Raw genomic sequence first — 23,295 nt, forward strand, 5'->3', positions numbered from 1 at the left:
TGCAACGGCCCCTTTAAATACAAGATCAATGTAGCGAATTTTGACGCTCTTGCCGCCAAAGGTGAAGGCAGACAGCGTTGTCACCAGGGCGCCCAAAGCGACCTTTGACGCTCTTGATGCTTTCGGTGTGAACGTGTAGTAAGAGTCAGCTGTGTTGCACCATGGCTCATTTTCTATATACATGGTGGACTTTGTAAGTGGAAAAACTAAACGCTTCACTAGTGAGAAAACAGTTAGACAAATCATCTGTTCGAGGATGAAGACTGAGCCTCCTCCAGTCGGCCTCTTTAATTTCTCTTTGCTTTACTTTTACTCTTTAACTTTAGCTAACGCTCTGCACAGGACTTTAAACCAGCATTCATCTGGTCAATAGCGTGGCCTATTTCAGTTCCTCAAAATAGCAATGCGCCAACAATACGCCTTAACACACCACATTTTTAGACCAGAACACCCATGAGTCCACAAAGTGGCACAAATGGATTTGCTATTTAAACAACGTGGTGCAAAGCATGAAAATTACAGTTGTGCTGATCTGAAAATAGCAACTAATCACGCCATACACACCTTGCACCTTATTGCGGTGAGTGTGTGATAGGGCCCTTAGGCTTTGATCCTAATTGTGTCATTTTGGTGACTGTTGCTTTGAAGATAATGTGAAATTAAAATATATTTTTTACATGTCAGCGAGTGACAGAATTTGTCTTTAGAAGATATAAAACTGATATAAGCATCCAAAGCTTGCAGTTTCTCACTTTCATCTAATTGGATCAATGATTTTTTCCCCATCACCTCATACTTCAGTTTCTCATCAAATCTTGATCATTCAAATGCTCTCTAGTATCTGACATAACCCGCCATTTTCAAGACGCTTCCCATTTGCTTTTCATTTGATGCGCTTGAGCTCAACCACCCTCACTGGCAGAGCTGTGATATGTGATATTGATATAAATACAATATTGGCTGATTGTTTTTTTTGTCTAATCTTTCCCACCCTCTCTCCATGTTTCAGTTGAGATTACGTCAAACATAGAATTAAAATGCTAAATTGAATCATCCAACTATGATGGAAAGACATTTACTGAAATAAATTCCAACATGCGCATCAAAGAAAGTCATGTAATTTTGTTTTAACAGATTATGTGATAACTAGGAGTGATGGTACAGCATTAGACAAACAAGTGGACCGACCACAATGTAGAGCATCTGACATGTTGTTTTGGTCATTCTAAAATCATTCAGCCAAAGTTCATCCTTAGACTGGTTCAGTATTATTATCTCCAGGCGCAAGTCATTTATTATATAAGAGAAAGGACCAGTGTCTTCTCCTACCACAGCAAATTCCCTTTTTCTTTTTTATATTTGGTGCCGGTTTATCAGGAAGTGACCAGTTTTGTTCTCTTAGATGGAAACAGTGCTTTATTCACAAATGTCTTATGCAATATTCCAGTTTTGTGGATAAATCTCTTTGGATGGAAACACAGCTAATGATAACTAGGTGTAAGTCTTCTTGCCGAACACACACTTGTCATCGTGGCTTTAATGTCCTTAGGAGACATCCAAATTCCAACTGCGCCAAGAAAGTTAAATAAATAAACTGACCCAAGTGTTTCTAATCCCGCTGAGAGTGGACTGATGGATGTTGAGACAATCCCTCAGATCCTGCTCTTTCTGACCAGCGACAGGTAAACCAGGAACAGGAGCCATTGGTCAGTCAGTGGAAGGCATTGGCTCTGGTGCGGAGCAGGAGTCTTCATGACAAAAATGATGATCATTACCTGGTAAAGTTAACAGACATTAACATCTCTGGTGTATTTTGTAAATAAAACATGACTTCAGATGAACAACAAATTCCACTGTATCTCACATTTCACAGTTTTATGGTCAAACCTTATTAACATCATTATAAACATTTCTCAAGTAACATCTAATCACAAATATAAAATATATCCCAAGTAAATAACTCAAAAATGAAATTACAAACATGTAAACACTTTAAGGAAATAAACAGTTGTTTTCCCCTTTAAAATACAAATATTACATTTCTTGTATAAAAATTTGTATGAATAAACTTTGTGATCCTTTTTGTTGAAAATATAAAGTAGTGATGAACAATATATTGTTTGAGCATCGATATCGCAATGTGCGTATTTGCAATAGTCACAATGCAGGATTAATTTTAATAATGATTAAAAGATAAAGATATTATTAAATTTGACATTATTTATCCAATGATGACCATGTTATTTTACATTTGATTGTCTTGTTTCTGTACTTGAATACTGTTCCACTCCCCAGAAAAGCATAAAGCACTGTTTATTTATTTATTATTGCTTGTAATTTGTTATAATTAATGCAGATGAACTGCATAGAAAAAGTCTTTTTCATCCAAGTCGATCTAAATTAATAAAAGCTTTCCAAATATAGCTATTCAAATCATCTGGTGAAATTATATTCCTATCGCAATGTGAGCTAACTACACCTACATTTCGAAATATAAACAGAATAGAAAACTCTTTTTCAGTACACATTTGATTCCACGGTAATGATATATACATCATACCATCCAGCCCCACTGCATTTATTTATTGCCATATTTATAGCAGAAATAATACCTGGTCATTTATGTCACGGAAACACATATGTATATTTATTATCAGTGTGTTACTGAAATGCAACATGATTATTTATTAACTGTACTCTGTTAGCCCTTACTGTAGTTTATTATAAAGCAGATGTTTGTAAACATGCTTTGTAACCCTTGTCATGAACTGATCAAAGTAACAAATTGTAAACATTTGGAGTAAGATATTGTAACTGAATGTTTAGTGTTTACTTTAGAATGGTTTTCTATGGGAAAGTGCTAAGCATGTAGTTTAGCATCTTGTGCTTGTATTCTAGCAACACTTATTTGCTGTATAAAGCATGTATTATATCAATAAATAATTTGATCTGTGTTTCCATTTCTCTTAAAGAATCATACTGATAGTGAGTGAGTCTCTGTTAATTTTAAAGTCCCCGTTAACTTATGACAAAATTAACAAGATTTTGTTAGCTCACATTGCTAGTGTTGTGGTGAACTATTTATCTGTGCATGTCATTAAAAAACAAAACTTGTTTGCCCTTAAAATCTTAATTGAAATACAAAAATGCCCTTCCTGTTTGTTTTTCTGTTAAATTGTCAGATTACGTATATCTTAGGAATTGGGGATGACTAACATATTTAACCACGCTGCTCCAACTGTCAGTTTTGACACTAAGCAGAAATGGTGAGCAGGATGTGTCTGTTAGGTTGTAATATCTTTGGCCAAACACTTTTCCCAATCTTACTAAATGAAATGCCTACTTTACTACATCCAATCAGCTCACAGTACAAAAAACAAGCCACACCCACTGTTGTGTCATTTAATATTAGGCTCGCTTGAGGTGCGCCTCGCCTTGACTGCATTGTAAACGAGAGCAGGCGTGTGCAGTAAGAGGAGGGCTCAAAAATTACATCAGAAGTCGGACACCTGCTGAATCTCGCTGTTTAGCTACCTGGAAACGTCACCAGTGGCGGAGATCTCGTTCGCGGTTTTTATCGCAGACGAATGACCTCATGAAAAAATACTATGGTGATTTATAGTAAATATTATTGCATTTTGAACATGCTTTTTCAGTATTGGGTTGTGTTTATAGTTGTTGTGATACCAGAGCAACTATACAATTTAAATAGACTATTTTATAACATGGTTCAAAAGCACTACAGTATACATTACTATAGTATTTTTAATATGGGAGTGGATGCAATAGAAATATCACAGTTTTTACAAAAAAAATGGTTCAGAATTACAGAAGATGAACAGCTCATTAACTAAAAGGGTGTATTTAAAATGTAATTCTGTATATTCAACAAACGTTAAAAGAATAACAAAATAAACAGCTTATACAGCAAGAAAACGTTCAAGAAACCTAATTTGGCTACATTATAAATGAAGTAGCCATAGATGCTTTTGAGTGACGGGTCATGACAAATGTTTGTTTGACAAATAAATTCTTAGGGGGTTAATTACATTGACATGCTTATTAGGTTTATATAAACTGATATTACTCCAGCCAGACTAAAATAAACAGCCCAAGACTTTCTTCAGAATAAAAACTATTAGACTGTAGGAAAAACTGTGAAAATATTCTTGGTCTATTAAACATTACTTTTGACTTCACATACACACACACACACACACACACACACATACATATATATATATATATATATATACATACATACATATGTGTGTGTGTCTTGTTTACTACACCTTTTTCACTTCTCATATGAAACCACACAAAGATGAGGCATAATGACAAAACAGTCTGATTTCCTTTGTATGTCTGAATATATGTATATATTGGATTGACTTTCATTGAATAACGCTGCATAAAAATTACTATACAAAATTCACACAAACATACAAAAAGTGAAAATGACAACAAACAGGACTTAAAACTGAGAGAGAAATAAAATACAGCACACACACATCCTAATGATGTATTAGCTACATTTAGTTATATTGGATAGGTCACGTTATGTTTTACAAAGATGTGTTTTGTTTTTGTTTGCGTGTAAATCTAAATAAATAACCATATTTAATGCTCTTTATGACTTTTTTTTTAATTATCAACGAAAATACAAAAAAAGGTATTAAACAAATCCAGGTATAAAGCTTAGTAAAACAAGATAATAAAGTGTAATGTGTCAGTCTTATCCAATCAGCATTAAGCTGTGTCGTTAGCCAGTCGTTTCCCATCATGCTTTTGGTAACGCAGTCTTTTGAGAGCAACTGCGGCCGACTGCTCTATCCGAGGTACCCGCCTCGCGATCGCGAGAGTTTTTTGGCGCACGTCAGCGTGACATCAGAGCGAGGCGAAGGCAAGGCGGACACATTTCTAACCGGCATGCATCTTGCGGTGATCACCGGTGATCCATTCTGCGCAGATTTTGGCCAAGTCAAACGAGCCTATTCAGTTTCTCTAGGAACTGTGTCACAATACAAAAAAAAGTCGCAACTTCAAGTTCATGCAAACTTTAAACATTTTGTTAACTGGAGAAGAAAAATGTTTAAGATTTATATTTTATTGAAAAGAGTAAAGACTCTTTTTTTTGGGTTATTGGGTATAAAATCTATTTTATTGTTCATTTTCTTTGAAAAGGACAGAATTCTTGTACAGAATATAAACAACCATTTTTAATTATGACAAACATTTAGATTACTCTTGGCTTGTTTTAATAATTTATATTATATATTTGTTTCATTGCATAGTCTCATTTTAAAAACACATACTAGTTTGCACTCTGAGCTGGTGTGTGTGCAGGTGTGTGTGTGTGTGTGTGTGTGTGTGTGTGTGTGTGTGTGTGTGTGTGTGTGTGTGTGTGTGTGTGTCTTCAGCTCGTACAGCTTCACACAGAGCCTTACAGATGCAGCAGAGGAAGCTCAGGATCAGGATCTGTTCTCCTCAGTTCCTCTGCCCCTCCTGCTCTCCTTCTACAAATCATTGACAGCGTTTATCTACACTGAACCTGACAATGCAACCCAAGCCATGACTGCTGGATTCAGATAAGTGTAATGTTACTGGCCACCTGTGCAGTGCAACCAGGGATGGCTCTTAAGATCAGCTAAACTGGGTCGATCAGCCGGTGCTGCACTGAGACACCAGCGAATCAGCTGACGGCACTCTGTTACACACAACACCGTCTTCAGAAACACACAACAACACACTTCTGCTCGCTCGCCAGGCTATCTCTGAATGTGTCTGAATCTCTTACCTGTTGACAAGCTCCTAGGGAAGGTCAGTCTGCTCTACACACATACGGACAATTTAGCTTACCCAATTCACCTATAGCACACGTCCTTGGACTTGTGGGGGAAACCGGAGCACCTGGAGGAAACTAACGTGAATGAGGGGAGAACATGCAAACTCCACACAGAAATGCCAACTGGCCCAGCCGGGACTCGATCCAGCGACCTTCTTACTGTGAGGCGACAATGCTAACCACTGAGTCACTGTGTTGCCCCAGCGTGTATATCAATTAAGAAAGATGTATACAAGCATTTAAATATCTACTGACTAATTTAACTTTTCTCTTTCGTCAGATGGGTTCAGGTAGTGCCTCTGTCCTGCTGCGCTTCAGGAAAATTCAGCATCACAAGCAAAATGACCACCTTGTGTCATATAACATATATTGATCAATCAGCACGGTTGTCAAGGCAGAATCTCAAGCACAACCAATCATTTTAAATGACATGGTGAATCATTTAAAGAAATTTAAATGTTAAGTTCAGAGAACTTACAATATGAATTAAATGTTTGTTGTTGCCTAATGAGTAAGTTAAACACACCTTTGATGCCAAAACTTGGTATTTTTATTAATGAAAAGTTATATTATCCGCTTAGGGCCCCAAGAAAGTCTGGAGGCCCACAATAACTACTAATAATGTAATTTTCTGTCATATTTTGTAGGATAAAGCTTTAACAAATACATTTTACCTTAAATAGCATGTGTGCAATTGTGTCCCCCCACCCCCAATCATGGATCAGTCCAGCAGTCAAATCAGATGAAAATTTAGTTTCAGAAAACAAATAGTTTGTTCATTAATTTTAGTTGTGAACTCACTTTAAGCAAACAAATCTTTTAAAATGTAGATATTGTGTTAAGATAAAAATATAGAAAGCAAGACAGAGTGATATAAGATAAAGACAGCTAAATAAATAAGCAAATATGAAAAGTGCTTATTACTGAAGGACTTCCGGGTCTCATGACTCGAATTGCTTAGGGCCCCCAAATCACCTAATCCAGCCCTGCTCATAACAAACAATCATCATGATCACGGTACAAAGTGTAGAGTAAACAATGTTATTAACACTATGAGCTGTATTTGTTAAAATAAATGTTAAATTATAGTGTGTTTCATTAGACAAACTGTTGAGATGATGAAAAACACGCAGTCTTATACGTTTTAGTTAAATTGTGATTCTCTGTGCTGAACATTGCCCCCTTGTGTTGTCTATGATCACTTACTGAGGAGAGACGTGACCCTGCACCACAAAAGCACTTTTTTACTTCTTTTAGTTTGAGCACATGCTTTTTAAAATGATTGAGCTGTTGAAACTTTGACCTACACATGAAAAAAAACATATTGTTTAAATAAAGTTATTTTTTAAATTATAATTGTATTCTAACCTGAAACTGAAGATCGTCCTAAAAAGAGATTTATTGCACTATATTGGGATAATTTGTAATTTGATGTGCACAAAAGAAGAAAAACACAGAAGTGTTTACTTTAAATTCTCGTAAGAAGTTTAGTATTTGTATTTTTTCTAACTTGGAATTGAAGATTAAATCAAAAAACTATTCAGCACTCTTCAATGTTGAAATTTTGTAGTTCAATGTCCACAAAAACACAATATTGTTCATTTTAAATTCTCATAGAAACTTTTCTTTTTTACTTAAATTGAAGATCACTCAAAATAAAAAAAAAACATTTGTTAAATATCAGCATGCGTGTATGGACATTTACTGAGTTTATTATCGACAGATCTGTGTTTAAGTAAAACAATTCGGCTAGTTTAGATTTTTATGATTTAAATTCAGACATCAAATATTGCAAATAAAGTTTTGGTCTAGTTAGTTCAGCACACTACAGACAGCATGATCATATCTGACTGAACAGAGTCTCCTAATTCCTCCAGTGTCTGTGTTACTTCATTCATTTTCCTTCAGCTTAGTCCCTTTATTCATCAGGGGTCGCCACAGGGGAATGAACCGCCAAAATATCCAGCATATGTTTTACACAGCAGATGCCCATCCAGCTGCAACCCAGTACTGAGAAACATCCACACACTCTCACATGCACAAACACACTATGGCCAATTTAGTTTATTCAATTCACATAAACCACATGTCATTGAACTGTGGGGGAAACCCATGCCAACACATGGAGAACATTCAAACTCCACACAGAAATGTCAACTGGCCCTGCTGGTACTCGAACCAGCGACCTTCTTGCTGTGAAGTTACAGTGCTAACCACTGAGTCACTGTGCTGCCCTTGGTTTGAACATTTACATTTTAGTGAAACCAGTAAAGACAAAAAAAACTGCTGTAATTGCGTATAAAATAACTTTATTGTTTATGATTTATTTAACACCTTCCCCTGTTTTTCTCTAAGTGGTCTAGAAACTGTACATTTGTCAACTGTAGACTAGCTTTTGTGTGTGTGTGTGTGTGTGTGTGTGTGTCTTCAGCTCGTACAGCTTCACACAGAGCCTCACAGATGCAGCAGAGGAAGCTCAGGATCAGGATCTGTTCTCCTCAGTTCCTCTGCCCCTCCTGCTCTCCTTCTACAAATCATTGACAGCGTTTATCTACACTGAACCTGACAATGCAACCCAAGCCATGACTGCTGGATTCAGATAAGTGTAATGTTACTGGCCACCTGTGCAGTGCAACCAGGGATGGCTCTCAATGTCAGCTAAACTGGGTCGATCAGCCGGTGCTGCACTGAGACACCAGCGAATCAGCTGACGGCACTCTGTTACACACAACACCGTCTTCAGAAACACGCAACAACACACTTCTGCTCGCTCGCCAGGCTATCTCTGAATGTGTCTGAATCTCTTACCTGTTGACAAGCTCCTAGGGAAGGTCAGTCTGCTTCTGGACGTGACCCTCTGTGCGCCTCTGAATGGGAAACGGTCACACAGGATGTTGTAGAGCGTCACTCCTACTGACCAGACTGTAGCTGGAGTCGCATGGTAGCGATGTCTACGAAACCACTCAGGAGGAGCGTATGCAGGAGTGCCTGAGAGACATAAGAAGACCACAAACATCTGCTCAACATGCTCCAGTACAGACAAATTCCCTTTAGTGGATCAGCAGAAGTTCACAAACATCAACAGAACGTTTCCTTCTGTAACTCAAACTCACCAGCAAAGTATTTGTAGGCCGATCGCTTCAGCACATCTCCACAGCCGAAGTCCAGCAGCTTGATGTCCTGGGACTCTGTGGAGATCAGGAGGTTTTCTGGTTTGACGTCCCGGTGCAGGACGCCGCGGCTCTCGCAGTGTTTAAGGGCCGCAATCAGCTGCACCAGCACTTTCTTTGCAAGACGCTCATCCAGACAGCCGTTCTCCTCACAGAAGCTCTGGAGATCTTGGCAAGGATCCGGTCGCTCCAGGATCAGGATGTAGCGCCTGGGACGGTCAAACCAGTCCAGCAGCTGCAGGACACTGGGGCAGGCAGGAGCTGATGTGACACGGGTCATCAATGCCACCTCCAGCGGCAGCCGACCCTGACCATCCTGCAGGACAAACCCTCCATTATATCCAGAACTCAATCAAACACAGCAAACACAACAGATTCACATCAAAACATACAACTTTCAGTCGCTCGGGGGTCCGGTCCTTCGACACGTACTTGATGGCCACCTGCAGACAGGAAAAGCAGAGTAAATCACACCTGCCTGATTGTGACACATGACATTTAATGACAGCAACATTTCTAAAGCATGTCTGAACAAAGGAGGGAAGAAAATCTCTTACTGGCAGTCCATCAGACCTGCGCATCCCAGCAAACACAGAGCCGAATCCACCTCGTCCCAGCAACGGGCCCTTCTGGTACAAGTCTGCAACACAGAAGAGCACAAGAAATGAAGAAAAGAGAGAAAGAGAAAACATGCTGCTGTCTCTTCAATGACAAATCATTTCCTAACTGAGCCATAAGATCTAGAAGATGAGCTGTGCTGACCTCTGCGAGAGCGTTTGGCTGGTCTGCTGGACGAGGTGGACGCTGTTTGCTGGCTGCTGCTCTGCCTTTTCCTCTTGCTGTTCCTCTGGTCTGTGGATGCAGAATCAGCCAAATGTGAAGACAGAGGAGCCAAAAAACCAGGAAGCTCAGTGGTGCAGTCCCGTGTATCTTCTGTATATCAAGACATTTTTAATGAATCTTTTTTGTTAACTTCTGTAATCCTTTTCATATTAGTCAAACATCATACAGCATCATACAGTGATATACAATGACAAACAAATGAAAGATTAAAAACACTCACCTCCTCTTTCTTCACCCATGTGGGACATGGACAATCTCCTCCAACCTGCAATAAAACAGACAAATACAGACAAATATAAAAAATAAATGTAAAACAAAGTAAAGAAGAAGAAGAAGAAGAAGAAGAAGAAGAAGAAGAAGAAGAAGAAGAAGAAGAAGAAGGAATGAAAAAAAGAGCAACAAAAATGTGTTTAAAAAAATATTCAGAAAAATAACTAAAATAAAGATGATTAGAGAATTTGTGCTCTTTAAAATAAGTCTTTTTCTCTCAGAAATCGCACAGAAATGCTCTGCAAAGTCGCCTCGTCTCTCAACCAACAGATTGCGATGGGTTTGATTGTTTTTATATGCGGTCAGAAATCATACAATAACACGCGTTGCTATAGCAACTAATAATGGCGTGACCTTGCGTGCCTGAGATATTTTTTTATTTTCATGAATACAATTCATGCAGTTATTCGATTTCCTAAATCTTAATTATTAATAATAATTAATTAAAAGCTCTTGTTATAAAATTAAATAACTATCATTTTAATTGGCCTATCAGCTTTGAGTAAAACTTGATAGCGTCACCACCGACATTAGCAGCAGAGAAATCTTTAACGAAAATCACACAGAAATTCAAGAATAAAGTTTTTAATAAACATTACCAAACAAACGAGCTCTTCTATAAATGTAACTTACTATAATGAAGAAGTGGACAAAGATGAAATTGTTCTCCATTCGGGAGATCTACAGGAATCATAAACTGTTTTCAGAAAAATTATTGTATTATTTTCTGAGGAACACATTTCTAGGAGTTTTTTTACGCTAAATTTTATGTTATTGCCGAATCACGCTGAAGCAGGGCATTAAGAAAGGTCATGTGACTGACGTCCCTGACGTCACTACTTGCGTAGTGAATGTATGGCCAACGCACAATTTAGGTATATTAATGAATTATATTTTTAAATAAAATAAATTGTATAATAAACAACAATAATATTAAATTAAATAAGGCTTTTAGCATTTCATTTCATTTAATTTCGATAGCTTAATCAGTGTATGTTGATGACGCAGTATTGATGAAAGCTGATTGGCCTATTGAAAATTATCCCGGAAATTAAATTTTTATACATTTTTAATTTAATAACAAGAGCTTTTAATTAGAACTAATCGGATTTATACCCCTTTTTGGCTATTTGTATTTTACAATTTTAGTTGCTAGCAACGCGTGTTATGATATGAATTCTGACTGCATATAAAAAACAATCAAACCTATCGCAATCTGTTGGTTGAGAGACGAGGCGACTTTGCAGAGCATTTCTGTGCGATTCCTGAGATTTCTGAAGCTGTTGGAGGATTTCTGAGAGAAAAAGACTTATTTTAAAGAGCACAATTTCTCTAATCATCTTTTTTTCGTTATTTTTCTGATTATTTTTTTAATACAATTTTGTTGCTGTTTTTTCATTCCTTCTTCTTCTTCTTCTTCTTCTTCTCCTTCTTCTTCTTCTTTACTTTGTTTTACATTTATTTTCATATTTGTCTGTTTTTGTCTGTTTTATTGCAGGTTGGAGGAGATTGTCCATGTCCCACATGGGTGAAGAAAGAGGAGGTGAGTATTTTTAATCTTTCATTTGTTTGTCATTGTATATCACTGTATGATGCTGTATGGTGTTTGACTAAATGAAAAGGATTACAGAAGTTAACAAAAGAGATTTATTAAAAATGTTTTGATATACAGAAGATACACGGGACAGCACCACTGAGCTTCCTGGTTTTTTGGCTCCTCTGCCTTCACATTTGGCTGATTCTGCATCCACAGACCAGAGGAACGGCAAGAGGAAAAGGCAGAGCAGCAGCCAGCAAACACTGTCCACCTCGTCCAGCAGACCAGCCAAACGCTCTCGCAGAGGTCAGCACAGCTCATCTTCTAGATCTTATGGCTCAGAAATGAAATGATTTGTCATTGATGAGACCGCAGCATGTTTTCTCTTTCTCTCTTTTCTTCATTTCTTGTGCTCTTCTGTGTTGCAGACTTGTACCAGAAGGGCCCGTTGCTGGGACGAGGTGGATTCGGCTCTGTGTTTGCTGGGATGCGCAGGTCTGATGGACTGCCAGTAAGAGATTTTCTTCCCTCCTTTGTTCAGACATGCTTTAGAAATGTTGCTGTCAGTAAATGTCATGTGTCACAATCAGGCAGGTGTGATTTACTCTGCTTTTCCTGTCTGCAGGTGGCCATCAAGTATGTGTCAAAGGACCGGACCCCCGAGCGACTGAAAGTTGTATGTTTTGATGTGAATCTGTAGTGTTTGCTGTGTTTGATTGAGTTCTGGATATAATGGAGGGTTTGTCCTGCAGGATGGTCAGGGTCGGCTGCCGCTGGAGGTGGCATTGATGACCCGTGTCACGTCAGCTCCTGCCTGCCCCAGTGTCCTGCAGCTGCTGGACTGGTTTGACCGTCCCAGACGCTACATCCTGATCCTGGAGCGACCGGATCCTTGCCAAGATCTCCAGAGCTTCTGTGAGGAGAACGGCTGTCTGGATGAGCGTCTGGCCAAGAAAGTGCTGGTGCAGCTGATCGTGGCCCTAAAACACTGCGAGAGCCGCGGCGTCCTGCACCGGGACGTCAAACCAGAAAACCTGCTGATCTCCACAGAATCCCAGGACATCAAGCTGCTGGACTTCGGCTGTGGAGATCTGCTGAAGCACTCGGCCTACAAATACTTTGCAGGTGAGTGTGAGTTACAGAAGGAAACGTTCTGTTGATGTTTGTGAACTTCTGCTGATCCACTAAAGGGAATTTGTCTGTACTGGAGCATGTTGAGCAGATGTTTGTGGTCTTCTTATGTCTCTCAGGCACTCCTGCATACGCTCCTCCTGAGTGGTTTCGTAGACATCGCTACCATGCGACTCCAGCTACAGTCTGGTCAGTAGGAGTGACGCTCTACAACATCCTGTGTGACCGTTTCCCATTCAGAGGCGCACAGAGGGTCACGTCCAGAAGCAGACTGACCTTCCCCAGGAGCTTGTCAACAGGTAAGAGATTCAGACACATTCAGAGATAGCCTGGCGAGCGAGCAGAAGTGTGTTGTTGTGTGTTTCTGAAGACGGTGTTGTGTGTAACAGAGTGCCGTCAGCTGATTCGCTGGTGTCTCAGTGCAGCACCGGCTGATCGACCCAGTTTAGATGACATTGAGAGCCATCCCTGGTTGCACTGCACAGGTGGCCAGTAACATTACACTTATCTGAATCCAGCAGTCATGGCTTGGGTTGCATTGTCAGGTTCAGTGTAGATAAACGCTGTCAATGATTTGTAGAAGGAGAGCAGAGGAACTGAGGAGAACAGATCCTGATCCTGAGCTTCCTCTGCTGCATCTGTGAGGCTCTGTGTGAAGCTGTACGAGCTGAAGACACACACACACACACACACACACGCACACACACACAAGCTAGTCTACAGTAGACAAATGTACAGTTTCTAGACCTCTTAGAGAAAAACGGGGACAGATGTTAAATAAATCATGAACAATAAAGTTATTTTATTCGCAATTACAGCAGTTTTTTTTCTTTACTGGTTTCACTAAAATGTAAATGTTTAAACCAAGGGCAGCACGGTGACTTAGTGGTTAGCACTGTAACCTCACAGCAAGGTTCACTGTGTAAAACATATGCTGGATATTTTGGCGGTTCATTCCCCTGTGGCGACCCCTGATGAATAAAGGGACTAAGCTGAAGGAAAATGAATGAATGAACACAGACACTGGAGGAATCAGGAGACTGTTCAGTCAGATATGATCATGCTGTCTGTAGTGTGCTGAACTAACTAGACCAAACCTTTATTTGCAAAATTTGATGTCTGAATTTAAAACATAAAAATCTAAACTAGCCGAATTGTTTTACTTAAACACAGATCTGTCGATAATAAACTCAATAAATGTCCATACACGCATGCTGATATTTAACAAATGTTTTTTATTTTGAATGATCTTCAATTTTAGGTAAAAAACAAAAGTTTCTATGAGAATTTGAAATGAACAATATTGTGTTTTTGTGGACATTGAACTACAAAATTTCAACATTGAAGAGTGCTGAATAGTTTTTTGATATAATCTTCAATTCAAAGTTAGAAAAAATACAAATACTAAACTTCTTACGAGAATTTAAAGTAAACACTACTGTGTTTTTCTTCTTTGTGCACATCAAATTGCAAATTATCCCAATATAGTGCAATAAATCTCTTTTTAGGACGATCTTCAGTTTCAGGTTAGAATACAATTATAATTTTGAAAATAATTTAAAATGTACATATTGTTTTTTTCATGTGTAGGTCAAAGTTTCAACAGCTCAATCATTTTAAAAAGCATGTGCTCAAACCAAAAGAAGTAAAAAAGTGCTTTTGTGGTGCAGGGTCACGTCTCTCCTCAGTAAGTGATCATAGACAACACAAGGGGGCAATGTTCAGCACAGAGAATCACAATTTAACTAAAACGTATAAGACTGCGTGTTTTTCATCATCTCAACAGTTTGTCTAATGAAACACACAATAATTTAACATTTATTTTAACAAATACAGCTCATAGTGTTAATAACATTGTTTACTCTACACTTTGTACCGTGATCATGATGATTGTTTGTTATGAGCAGGGCTGGATTAGGTGATTTGGGGGCCCTAAGCAATTCGAGTCATGAGACCCGGAAGTCCTTCAGTAATGAGCACTTTTCATATTTACTTATTTATTTAGCTGTCTTTATCTTATATCACTCTGTCTTGCTTTCTATATTTTTACCTTTACACAATCTCTACATTTTAAAAGATTTGTGTGCTTAAAGTGAGTTCACAACTAAAAATAATGAACAAACTATTTGTTTTCTAAAACTAAATTTTCATCTGATTTGACTGCTGGACTGATCCATGATTGGGGGTGGGGGGACACAATTGCACACATACTAATTAAGATAAAATGTATTTGTTAGAGCCTTGTCCTACAAAATATGACAGGAAATGACTTTATTAGTATTTATTGTCTGCCTCCAGACTTCCTTGGGGCCCTAAGCGACTGCTCTCTGAACTTAACATTTAAATTTCTTTAAATGATTCACCATGTCATTTAAAATGATTGGTTGTGCTTGAGATTCTGCCTTGACAACCGCGCTGATTTTTCAATATATGTTATTTGACTCAAGGTGGTCATTTTGCTTGTGATGCTGAATTCTCCTGAAGAGCAGCAGGACAGAGGCACTACCTGAACCCATCTGACGAAAGAGAAAAGTTAAATTAGTCAGTAGATATTTAAATGCTGATATATTTTTTTCTTAATTGATATACACGCTGGGGCAACACAGTGACTCCGTGGTTAGCATTGTCGCCTCACAGTAAGAAGGTCGCTGGTTCGAGTCCCGGCTGGGCCAGTTGGCATTTCTGTGTGGAGTTTGCATGTTCTCCCCTTGTTTACGTTGGTTTCCTCCAGGTGCTCCAGTTTTCCCCACAAGTCCAAGGACATGCGCTATAGGTGAATTGGGTAAGCTAAATTGTCCGTATGTGTGTATGTCCTGGTCCTCCAGGTTGAGGGTTAATCGTTGGGCTAACAACCCACCTCGTAAACATATTCAAGTATAAATCACTGGCGCAGAAAACAAACAAAACCTACGTGAGACCAAGAGACTTTATTGAAAGAAAAATCATGAAATGAAGTCATACAATGCGTCATTCAGCAGCAATCATAACTTAAAGATTGTAGTCAGTTCTTGTTTTCTAAGACCTTAAATAAATGATTATCTTTGCAAAACGCATGATCTATTTTGTATATGGTGACATAACCTGTTATATGATGTTATACTGGATAAAGACTGCCAAGGGTGTTAAGACATTCAGAATAACACTATTTTAGACTCAGAAGAATATAGATATGATTATACATTTATAAGTCACTGGAGCAAAATTAACTGTCTTTAGAAATAGATATGACAGAAGCAAATACATATTCATTTTTTACCTTCATAAGTATCCTTGCAATGACGTGAAAATTAGATCGCAATGAAAAAAAGAGATTTTATGTCATATTATTAATCACATAAAATCTTACAGCAGTCAACACTGAAATCCATACATAATACATTACGTTTGAATGAATCCCATTTCTGTGATATAAATAATAAACATTCTGAACAGAGAACTGTAACATTGAGCAAATACAGCAGAGATACAATAGAACTCACAATGTAGTCACTATCTATTGAAACCAAGTTTGGAAAAAAAAGAACTTAAATATATTTATTGATGCTGTAAGCTGTTTGTTTCAACTGAGTGAACATTTGACAAATTTAACAGCAAATGACCTGTTAAAAAGTCACAACATTACATTCAAATCAGCTTCTGTTACTTGCTGCTTTACTTTAATCACAGTTGCGTTGCTCTAAAGGTTCAGTTCTTAAATGATTAAATGAATCTTTATTAAGTATGTCTGGACGAATGTGACACTGTCACACTTTCAGATCCAAGTCAATGCAGCACATCACAGTAATAAACAAAGATGTAAACAAAGTACATTGCTTTATGAACTATTACAATTACTTGAAGCACAGTCAACATTAATGAAGTTGAGCCAAGTAAAAATGTCAAAGATTAAACAATCAGGCCCTTCTGAAGGCTGAAATAAATCATTAAACACTGACTATCATCTGGTTTGTAATCAACAACTATTTTCAGACCAAAGAATATCATGTGCTGAATGAAACAAACTGTGTTACTAAGAGTAAATCAAGAATAAATGTCACCTTCAAATGTAAAACATCATTTTGTTTCCTATAAAAAGCGATTAGTTACTTTAATGAAGGGATCAAAAACGCTGCCTTAAAAGTGACCAATTGACTTCCCTTAAAAATATGAGGACCTATTAAGTTGACTTAACTTACCTATTTATAGTCAACTAATTGCTTTTTACAGCATAATTAAAATGAGATTTTATTTTCTCAAAATCACAACATTTATGACTGCCCGTTTCGCCACTTACAAATTTAAATGAAGCATAATTTCATACAATTTATTGCTCACATTACATGTATGATAACTTAAATACATTTGAATATACTGTATAATATGAATAAAACAATTAGTTTGAAATAAATTAGAGTAATAACCGCTAGACATTCAGCATGCTAAGTTTCTGTGCTAATACTCTAAACTAGATTTAATTAAGAAGACGATGCATCATATTCTTGAACACAGACACGATTCCAAAACTGCCTAAATAATGCTTATTAGAATAATTTCAATGCAGACAATAGTAAATACAGTATATGCACAGAGATTTGTTTGTTTTGTGATGGAATGATTGATTTTAATCGGGTGAATTACAGTAAATGCGATTTCAGTAATCCTGAGAAACAATCTTCAGACTATATCCCAGATCAAGAGAATTGATGAGGCCCAAATAGTTCAAAGAGAGAGCAGAACATCTTCGATAAATAGAGCATAATGTGACTTCAGGAGGTGGTCATGGTTGAAGGGTCCGTCCACATGGCTGCCACATCTCTGAACCTGCACAGTAGAAAAAACACAGTTAAGCATGTAGAGCATAATGATCAGTGACTGACAAATAAGAGTGTTCACAGTCAAGAAAAGCCATTTTAAACACTCAATTATTACACTCCTCTGATTTTAAGAATGTAATGTCAGTTTTAATCCCATCCCCCACCTTTCTTATGAGAAACATTATTTTTAACAAAATGAAAATGTCGTAACTATAAGATTCAGTGCTTCCCACAGCTATAGGAGAGCTCTAAAATCTGCCAGGACTGAGCACCTCCACAAACCGATAGAAAATAATCATAACAGTCTTAGATTTTTATTTAACACCATTGCTAAATTAACAAATAATCAGTCATCTTTGGAACAAAATGTCCCACCGCAAATTAGTAGTGATGATTTTTTTAGTGATGAAATAAAAGCCTTCAGACAGAAAATAGCAGACGCTAAACTTTCTGCACCGCCTTATACTTCTCAACATTCCACTGCATCTAGATAATTTACAGTGCTTCAAAATCACAGAACAGGAAGGACGAGCTAGATAAAATGATAAATGGTTCTAAACCAGCTAAATGCATGTTGGACCCAATTCCAACAAAATTAGTGAAAGAGCTGCTGCCTGTAATAGTAGAAGCTCTTCTTAATTAAACAGTTTTCAATAAATGAGTTAAATGCAGCTTCATGTGCTGTTTGGGCTCATTAAACTATTGTAGACATGGTGTGAACTACTCTTTCATTCACTGTAACTGATCTCCAGAAAATCTAGAAACAGGGACTCAGCAGCTGGTCTAAAACGGGATGGGGAGCAGATCAAATCAAATTATATGTATTACCTAAAGACTAAATGAAGAAAAAATATATATGGAGCGGTACAGGAGCGGGAGTCATTTTAAATAGGAGCGGGATGGGACAGGATCATTTTTTAAACTTTGGTCTGGGAGTGGGACGGGAAAAGATTTCTTTCTGTGAGAGTGGGAACGGGACAGAAGTGAAAATTCCCTCCCATGTCATCCTCTATTCAGACACGGCTGTGTCTTTTGTCTGACAAAAGCCGAAAAAAGACTTTTGTACTAAACCTGTAATGGCAGTTTCTGTTTCTACTAATAAGCACTGCCCACTAACTTGTGTATTTAACTGAGTGTCAGCTGCAGTAGTTGAGAGATTTTCTTGATGAATCACAGCAACGGCGAGTTCTTATTAAAGGATTCTGCTCTGAAGATACCCAAAAAATCCTCCTGGTTTGTCTCGTCTTTAAATTCACAACATATTCATGAAGAAAAAGTCAGTCACAGAGATATTACAGATGATACATTTGTAAATAATGTTCACTTTGTTGCACAGAGAGAGATTCCTTTGCTTCATAAGACCTCAGTGCATCGTCAGGACTTGAGTGTATCATTACACCCCTATCTTTGATACAGTTTCCCCAAAAACTGGCTCTCAAAGTTCATGAGTACTGGCCTGTGAACTGGCATCCACACCTATTAACAGAACAAATGCAGGAGAACTGAGAAATACAGAGAACATTGAACACAACATTAAGCTTGGTTAAACTGTGCAACTGTCCAAATCTGTTATAAAACACAAATAAATCTAATGGAGAATTTCCTGATTTACAGTAAAATACTGTTCATTTTTACAAAGCGACTGACATTCCAGCAGTTTCTAATGGCACTTCACATTTAACTCTTTATTCACTTTTATTTACTGATTGTTCTTAATTGTTCTTATTATAAACAGGTTCATGTTAAATTCTGTTATTAATTTTAGGTTTTTGTTGCATGTCTCAGGGATGTCAATGGGAAGCACCAAGGAATGTCATGCAGCTCACAATCCCAGGAAAGTGCCAACTTCACCCTAAAGTACTCCAGCTGATATGGGGGTGTTTTGGAGAAACTCGGGTTTACCTGTTTGCTTTAGCCAAGACCGGCCACTGCTCCGCTCAGCACAGATGCACTGGCTCACTGCTGGATTCGGACATGTGTATCAGGCAAGTTTGCGTTTCCCTAGTGAGTCTTCTTGTACAGACCCTGTGCAAGGTCAGGGAGGACGAGGAGCAGATCTTGCTGGTTACACCACACTGGCCCACCCAGACCTGGTTTCCAGAACTCACACTCCTCGGGACAGACCCTCCCTGACAGACTCTCCTGAGGAAGGACCTTCTTTCTCAAGGAGGTTTTCTATCTGGCACTTACGTCCAGATCAGAAAAAGGAGAAGGTAGTTGGAATTTTTATAGATTTAAAGAAGGCATTTGATACAATAAATGATAATATATTGGTAAATAAATAGATAACTTACATTCAAGCACATTCAGGGCAGCACGATCATGAGAGATGTAATTCATTGTTAGTATTATTGTCATCATTAATATTTAATAATGATTAGACATACATTTTGGAATTATTGTACACAAATATCAATAAGTCATCTCAGCATTATTAGATAGTTGTTTCTGGTTTTTGTTAGTCCTAATTGATGTTGTTTTCAAATACAATCAATCCCTTAAAATACAAAAAAGTCATTAGACTGATGGAAAATGTGGGCTATTTGGAACATACAAATCCTTTATAAATAAAACGAGAAAGGTATGATGACATTTTAATTATTTGCAGTGTATTTTTTACAAGGCAAGGCAAGGCAAGGCAAGTTTATTTATATAGCACATTTCATACACAATGGCAATTCAAAGTGCTTTACATAAAGAAGAATAAAAGAAACAAGTAAAATAAAAATAAAAACAAATAATAAAAATGCATAAAAACAAAACAAAACATAAATACAGGTAAAATGTGATATAAAGAATGAAGAAGAAGAGAAAAACATGATAGTGCAATCTGTCGGACGCAGCACAGTGCTCATTCAGTAAAGGCACAGCTAAACAGATGTGTTTTCAGTCTTGATTTGAATGTGCCTAATGTTGGAGCACATCTGATCACTTCTGGAAGCTGATTCCAGCAGCGAGGGGCATAGTGGCTAAAAGCCGATTCACCCTGCTTTGACTGAACTCTTGGAACTTCTAGTTTATATGATCCTAATGATCTGAGTGATCTGTTAGGTCTGTATTCAGTGAGCATATCTGTAATGTATTGAGGTCCTAGGCCATTTAGTGATTTATAGACCAGTAATAATACTTTAAAATCTATTCTGAATGTAACTGGGAGCCAGTGTAAAGACCTGAGGACAGGTGTGATGTGCTCTGATTTTCTGGTTCTAGTTAGAATTCTGGCTGCAGCGTTCTGGATGAGCTGCAACTGTCTGACTGTCTTTTTAGGAAGACCAGTGAGGAGTCCATTACAGTAATCCACCCTGCTGCTGATAAAAGCATGAACAAGTTTTTCTAGATCTTCACTAGAAACAAAGCATCTGATTCTTGCTATGTTTTTGAGATGATAGTATGCTGATTTACTGACTGCTTTGACATGACTGTTGAAACTCAGATCTGACTCCAGAGTCACACCAAGATTCTTGACCTTATTTTTTGTCATTTGACCTTTAGTGCCAAGGTACGCATTTACCTTGAGAACCTCATCTTTGTTTCCAAACACAATAATTTCAGTTTTCTCTTTGTTTAACTGAAGAAAGTTTTGGCACATCCAATTGCTCATTTCATCAATGCATTGGCAGAGGGTGTCAATGGGGCTGTAGTCATTAGGCAGTAAGGCTAAGTAGATCTGAGTGTCATCAGCATAGCTGTGGTAGGAGATTTGGTTCTTTCTCATTATTTGGCTCAGAGGGAGCATGTAAAGGTTGAACAGGAGAGGTGCCAGAATCGAGCCTTGTGGGACTCCACACGTCATGGGTGTCCACCTCGACCTATGGTCACCTATACTGACATGGTAACCTCTACCTTCTAGGTAAGATCTAAACCATTTGAGGACCGTGCCAGATAGCCCAACCCAGTTTTCCAGCCTATCCAGAAGTATGCTGTGATCGACAGTGTCAAATGCAGCACTGAGATCCAACAATACCAGCACTGTTATTTTACCTGAATCTGTATTTAGGCGTATATCATTGATTATCTTTATAAGAGCGCTCTCTGTACTGTGATGTGCTCTGAACCCCGATTGAAAATTGTCTAAACACCCCCTGAAGTTTAAGAACTTGTTGACCTGGTTAAAAACAACTGGAATCAAACATATAATTTGTCAAAGATATCAAAAGGATAAAATATATTTTATGAAAAAGAAGAGATCAGTAAAAGAAGAAATCAGTTTAAGTAATAGACGAATGATGTGTGTGGTAATGAAGTGGGAAAATAATAAGCTTGTGCTTCATCCCACTCCATTTTCCACCATGTTGAAATGTATTTTTTGTTAATGATGTTTTATGTATGATATTTCTGTTTGAAAATAAATAAATCAAATCAAATCTCTGAAACCTTCATGTGTGATCTATAGACATGACATAGAAACCTTAAGTGACCTGCCAGCATCGTTAGCTGACCTCTCATGACCTTTTGGGATCACTCTGTGGTCCTCTGCGCACTGCAAAGAGAGCCGCTTGATTCAGTATCTTTAAGTTTTCTATTCTTGAAGACAGCTCTGCTCATCACACTGGCTTCTATTAACAGAGTCCGGGACCTGGAGGCATTTTCTGTCAGCAAATCATGCTTGGAATTTGGGCCAGCTAACTCTCACATAGTCTTGAGACTCTGGCCTGGCTATGTGCCCAAGGTTCCTACCACTTCATTTCCAGATAAGGTAGTGAGACTTCAACCATTGACCATGGAGGAGGCTTACTTAACCCCTCCATTGCTGTGATGAGGTCGCACACTGGGTGTTTACGTGGCCCAAACAGAGCATTCTCTAGTCTGTTTTTTTTCTTTTTCTTTTTGTTTTATTTTGCTTTGTGTCTGTTTTGGCAGTCGGCAGAAGGAAAGTGCCATATCAAGCAGAGGCTGGCACACTGGGTTGTGGATGCCATCACCCTTGTGTATCATACCCAAATCAAGGTGTGTCCTCAGGGATAAGTGCACACTCAGCTAGAAGTCCCGCATCCTCCTGGGCATTAGCAAGCAGAGCCTCTCTAACAGACAACTGTAGAGCTGCGGGCTGGGCAACACTTAAAACATTTGTGAGATGATTTGAAACTATTTAAAATTATTTATTTTTTTCACATTGTCATTATGGGGTATTGTGTGTAGAATTTAGAGGTAATAAATGAATTTGACTCATTTTGAATTAAGGTTGTAACATAAAAATGTGGTTAAAGTGAAGCGCTATGAAAACTTTCCAGATGCTCTGACTGTACTGATACTTTACATTTGTCCATGACAGGGTTGACACAATGTGAGGTTTGTTTACTGTTTTTCTACTTGCAGATTATTTGTAAAAAGTGCAGGAGCTTCACCAACATTCATTTCTTACAGTCCAAGGCAGGTGTGGGCAAACTTGATCCTGGAGGGCCAGTGTCCTGCATAGTTTAGCTCCAACCCTATTCAAACAGACTTCCCTATAGAGTTCAAGTGATCTTGAAGACACTGATTAGTTTGTTCAGGTCTGTTTGATTAGGGTTGGAACAAAACTCTGCAGGGACACCGGCCCTCGGGGATCAAGTTTGCCCATCCCTGGAATAAGGTCTAATTAAAACAACTGTGGTTAAATCAAAGCTCTCAAACAATTTTGTTTTATAATTTTGATGTCTCGAAGGCACTTTATTGTGAGAATGACCCTTATACAATTATATATATCCGGGTGAGTAATATGTAAGG

General features: G+C 38.0%; 2 protein-coding genes across 13 annotated transcripts in view; one reads left to right on the plus strand and one right to left on the minus strand.

The window, feature by feature from the left end:
- The window catches only part of LOC137495955 (serine/threonine-protein kinase pim-3), a 52,812-nt gene that overhangs the window by 7,679 nt on the left and 21,838 nt on the right, over window positions 1-23,295 (minus strand). For 2 of the 10 annotated variants that reach the window (XR_012407837.1, XR_012407838.1), the window contains exons 1-7: window positions 10,079-10,396; window positions 9,778-9,948; window positions 9,573-9,655; window positions 9,408-9,458; window positions 8,959-9,331; window positions 8,654-8,833; window positions 1,600-1,775 (exon numbers count right to left, since the gene is read on the minus strand). The exons of 2 other annotated variants lie outside the window; for them this stretch is intronic. Coding sequence is in view for 4 of the 8 variants with exons in the window: in XM_073953949.1 (XP_073810050.1) it covers window positions 8,344-8,372; window positions 8,468-8,563; window positions 8,654-8,833; window positions 8,959-9,331; window positions 9,408-9,458; window positions 9,573-9,655; window positions 9,778-9,948; window positions 10,079-10,123; window positions 10,762-10,822 (1,089 nt within the window). In the remaining 4 variants the exon portion in view is untranslated. Of the gene's footprint in view, window positions 1-300; window positions 1,776-8,134; window positions 8,373-8,467; window positions 8,564-8,653; window positions 8,834-8,958; window positions 9,332-9,407; window positions 9,459-9,572; window positions 9,656-9,777; window positions 9,949-10,078; window positions 10,397-10,761; window positions 10,967-23,295 lie in introns of those variants that run through there. 6 more of the 10 variants (XM_073953949.1, XR_012407835.1, XR_012407836.1 and 3 more) reach the window with 6 other exon arrangements.
- On the plus strand, window positions 11,347-21,962 carry LOC141386235 (serine/threonine-protein kinase pim-3-like). Of its 3 annotated transcripts, XM_073953947.1 has the most exons (9): window positions 11,347-11,671; window positions 11,801-11,971; window positions 12,094-12,176; window positions 12,291-12,341; window positions 12,418-12,790; window positions 12,916-13,095; window positions 13,186-13,281; window positions 13,377-13,456; window positions 19,375-21,962. In XM_073953947.1, the coding sequence occupies exons 1-8, from the start codon at window positions 11,644-11,646 to the stop codon at window positions 13,394-13,396; spliced, it is 1,002 nt and encodes a 333-aa protein (XP_073810048.1). In that variant the 5' UTR covers window positions 11,347-11,643; the 3' UTR covers window positions 13,397-13,456; window positions 19,375-21,962. The 3 variants fall into 3 exon arrangements, with proteins under 3 accessions (XP_073810048.1, XP_073810047.1, XP_073810049.1); XM_073953946.1 differs by lacking the exons at window positions 13,186-13,281; window positions 13,377-13,456 and having other exon boundaries at window positions 19,355-21,962; XM_073953948.1 differs by lacking the exons at window positions 13,186-13,281; window positions 13,377-13,456.

This window comes from Danio rerio, chromosome 6 (genome assembly GCF_049306965.1).
Source record: "Danio rerio strain Tuebingen ecotype United States chromosome 6, GRCz12tu, whole genome shotgun sequence".
In the NCBI taxonomy this organism is placed as follows: Eukaryota; Metazoa; Chordata; class Actinopteri; order Cypriniformes; family Danionidae; genus Danio; species Danio rerio.

Coding starts and splice junctions, on each gene's coding strand:
- LOC141386235 (XM_073953946.1), top strand. CDS start 11,644: ATGTCCCACATGGGTGAAGAAAGAGGAG. Junction 11,672..11,800: donor CATGGGTGAAGAAAGAGGAG/GTGAGTATTTTT, acceptor TTTGATATACAG/AAGATACACGGGACAGCACC. Junction 12,342..12,417: donor CCCCCGAGCGACTGAAAGTT/GTATGTTTTGAT, acceptor TTTGTCCTGCAG/GATGGTCAGGGTCGGCTGCC.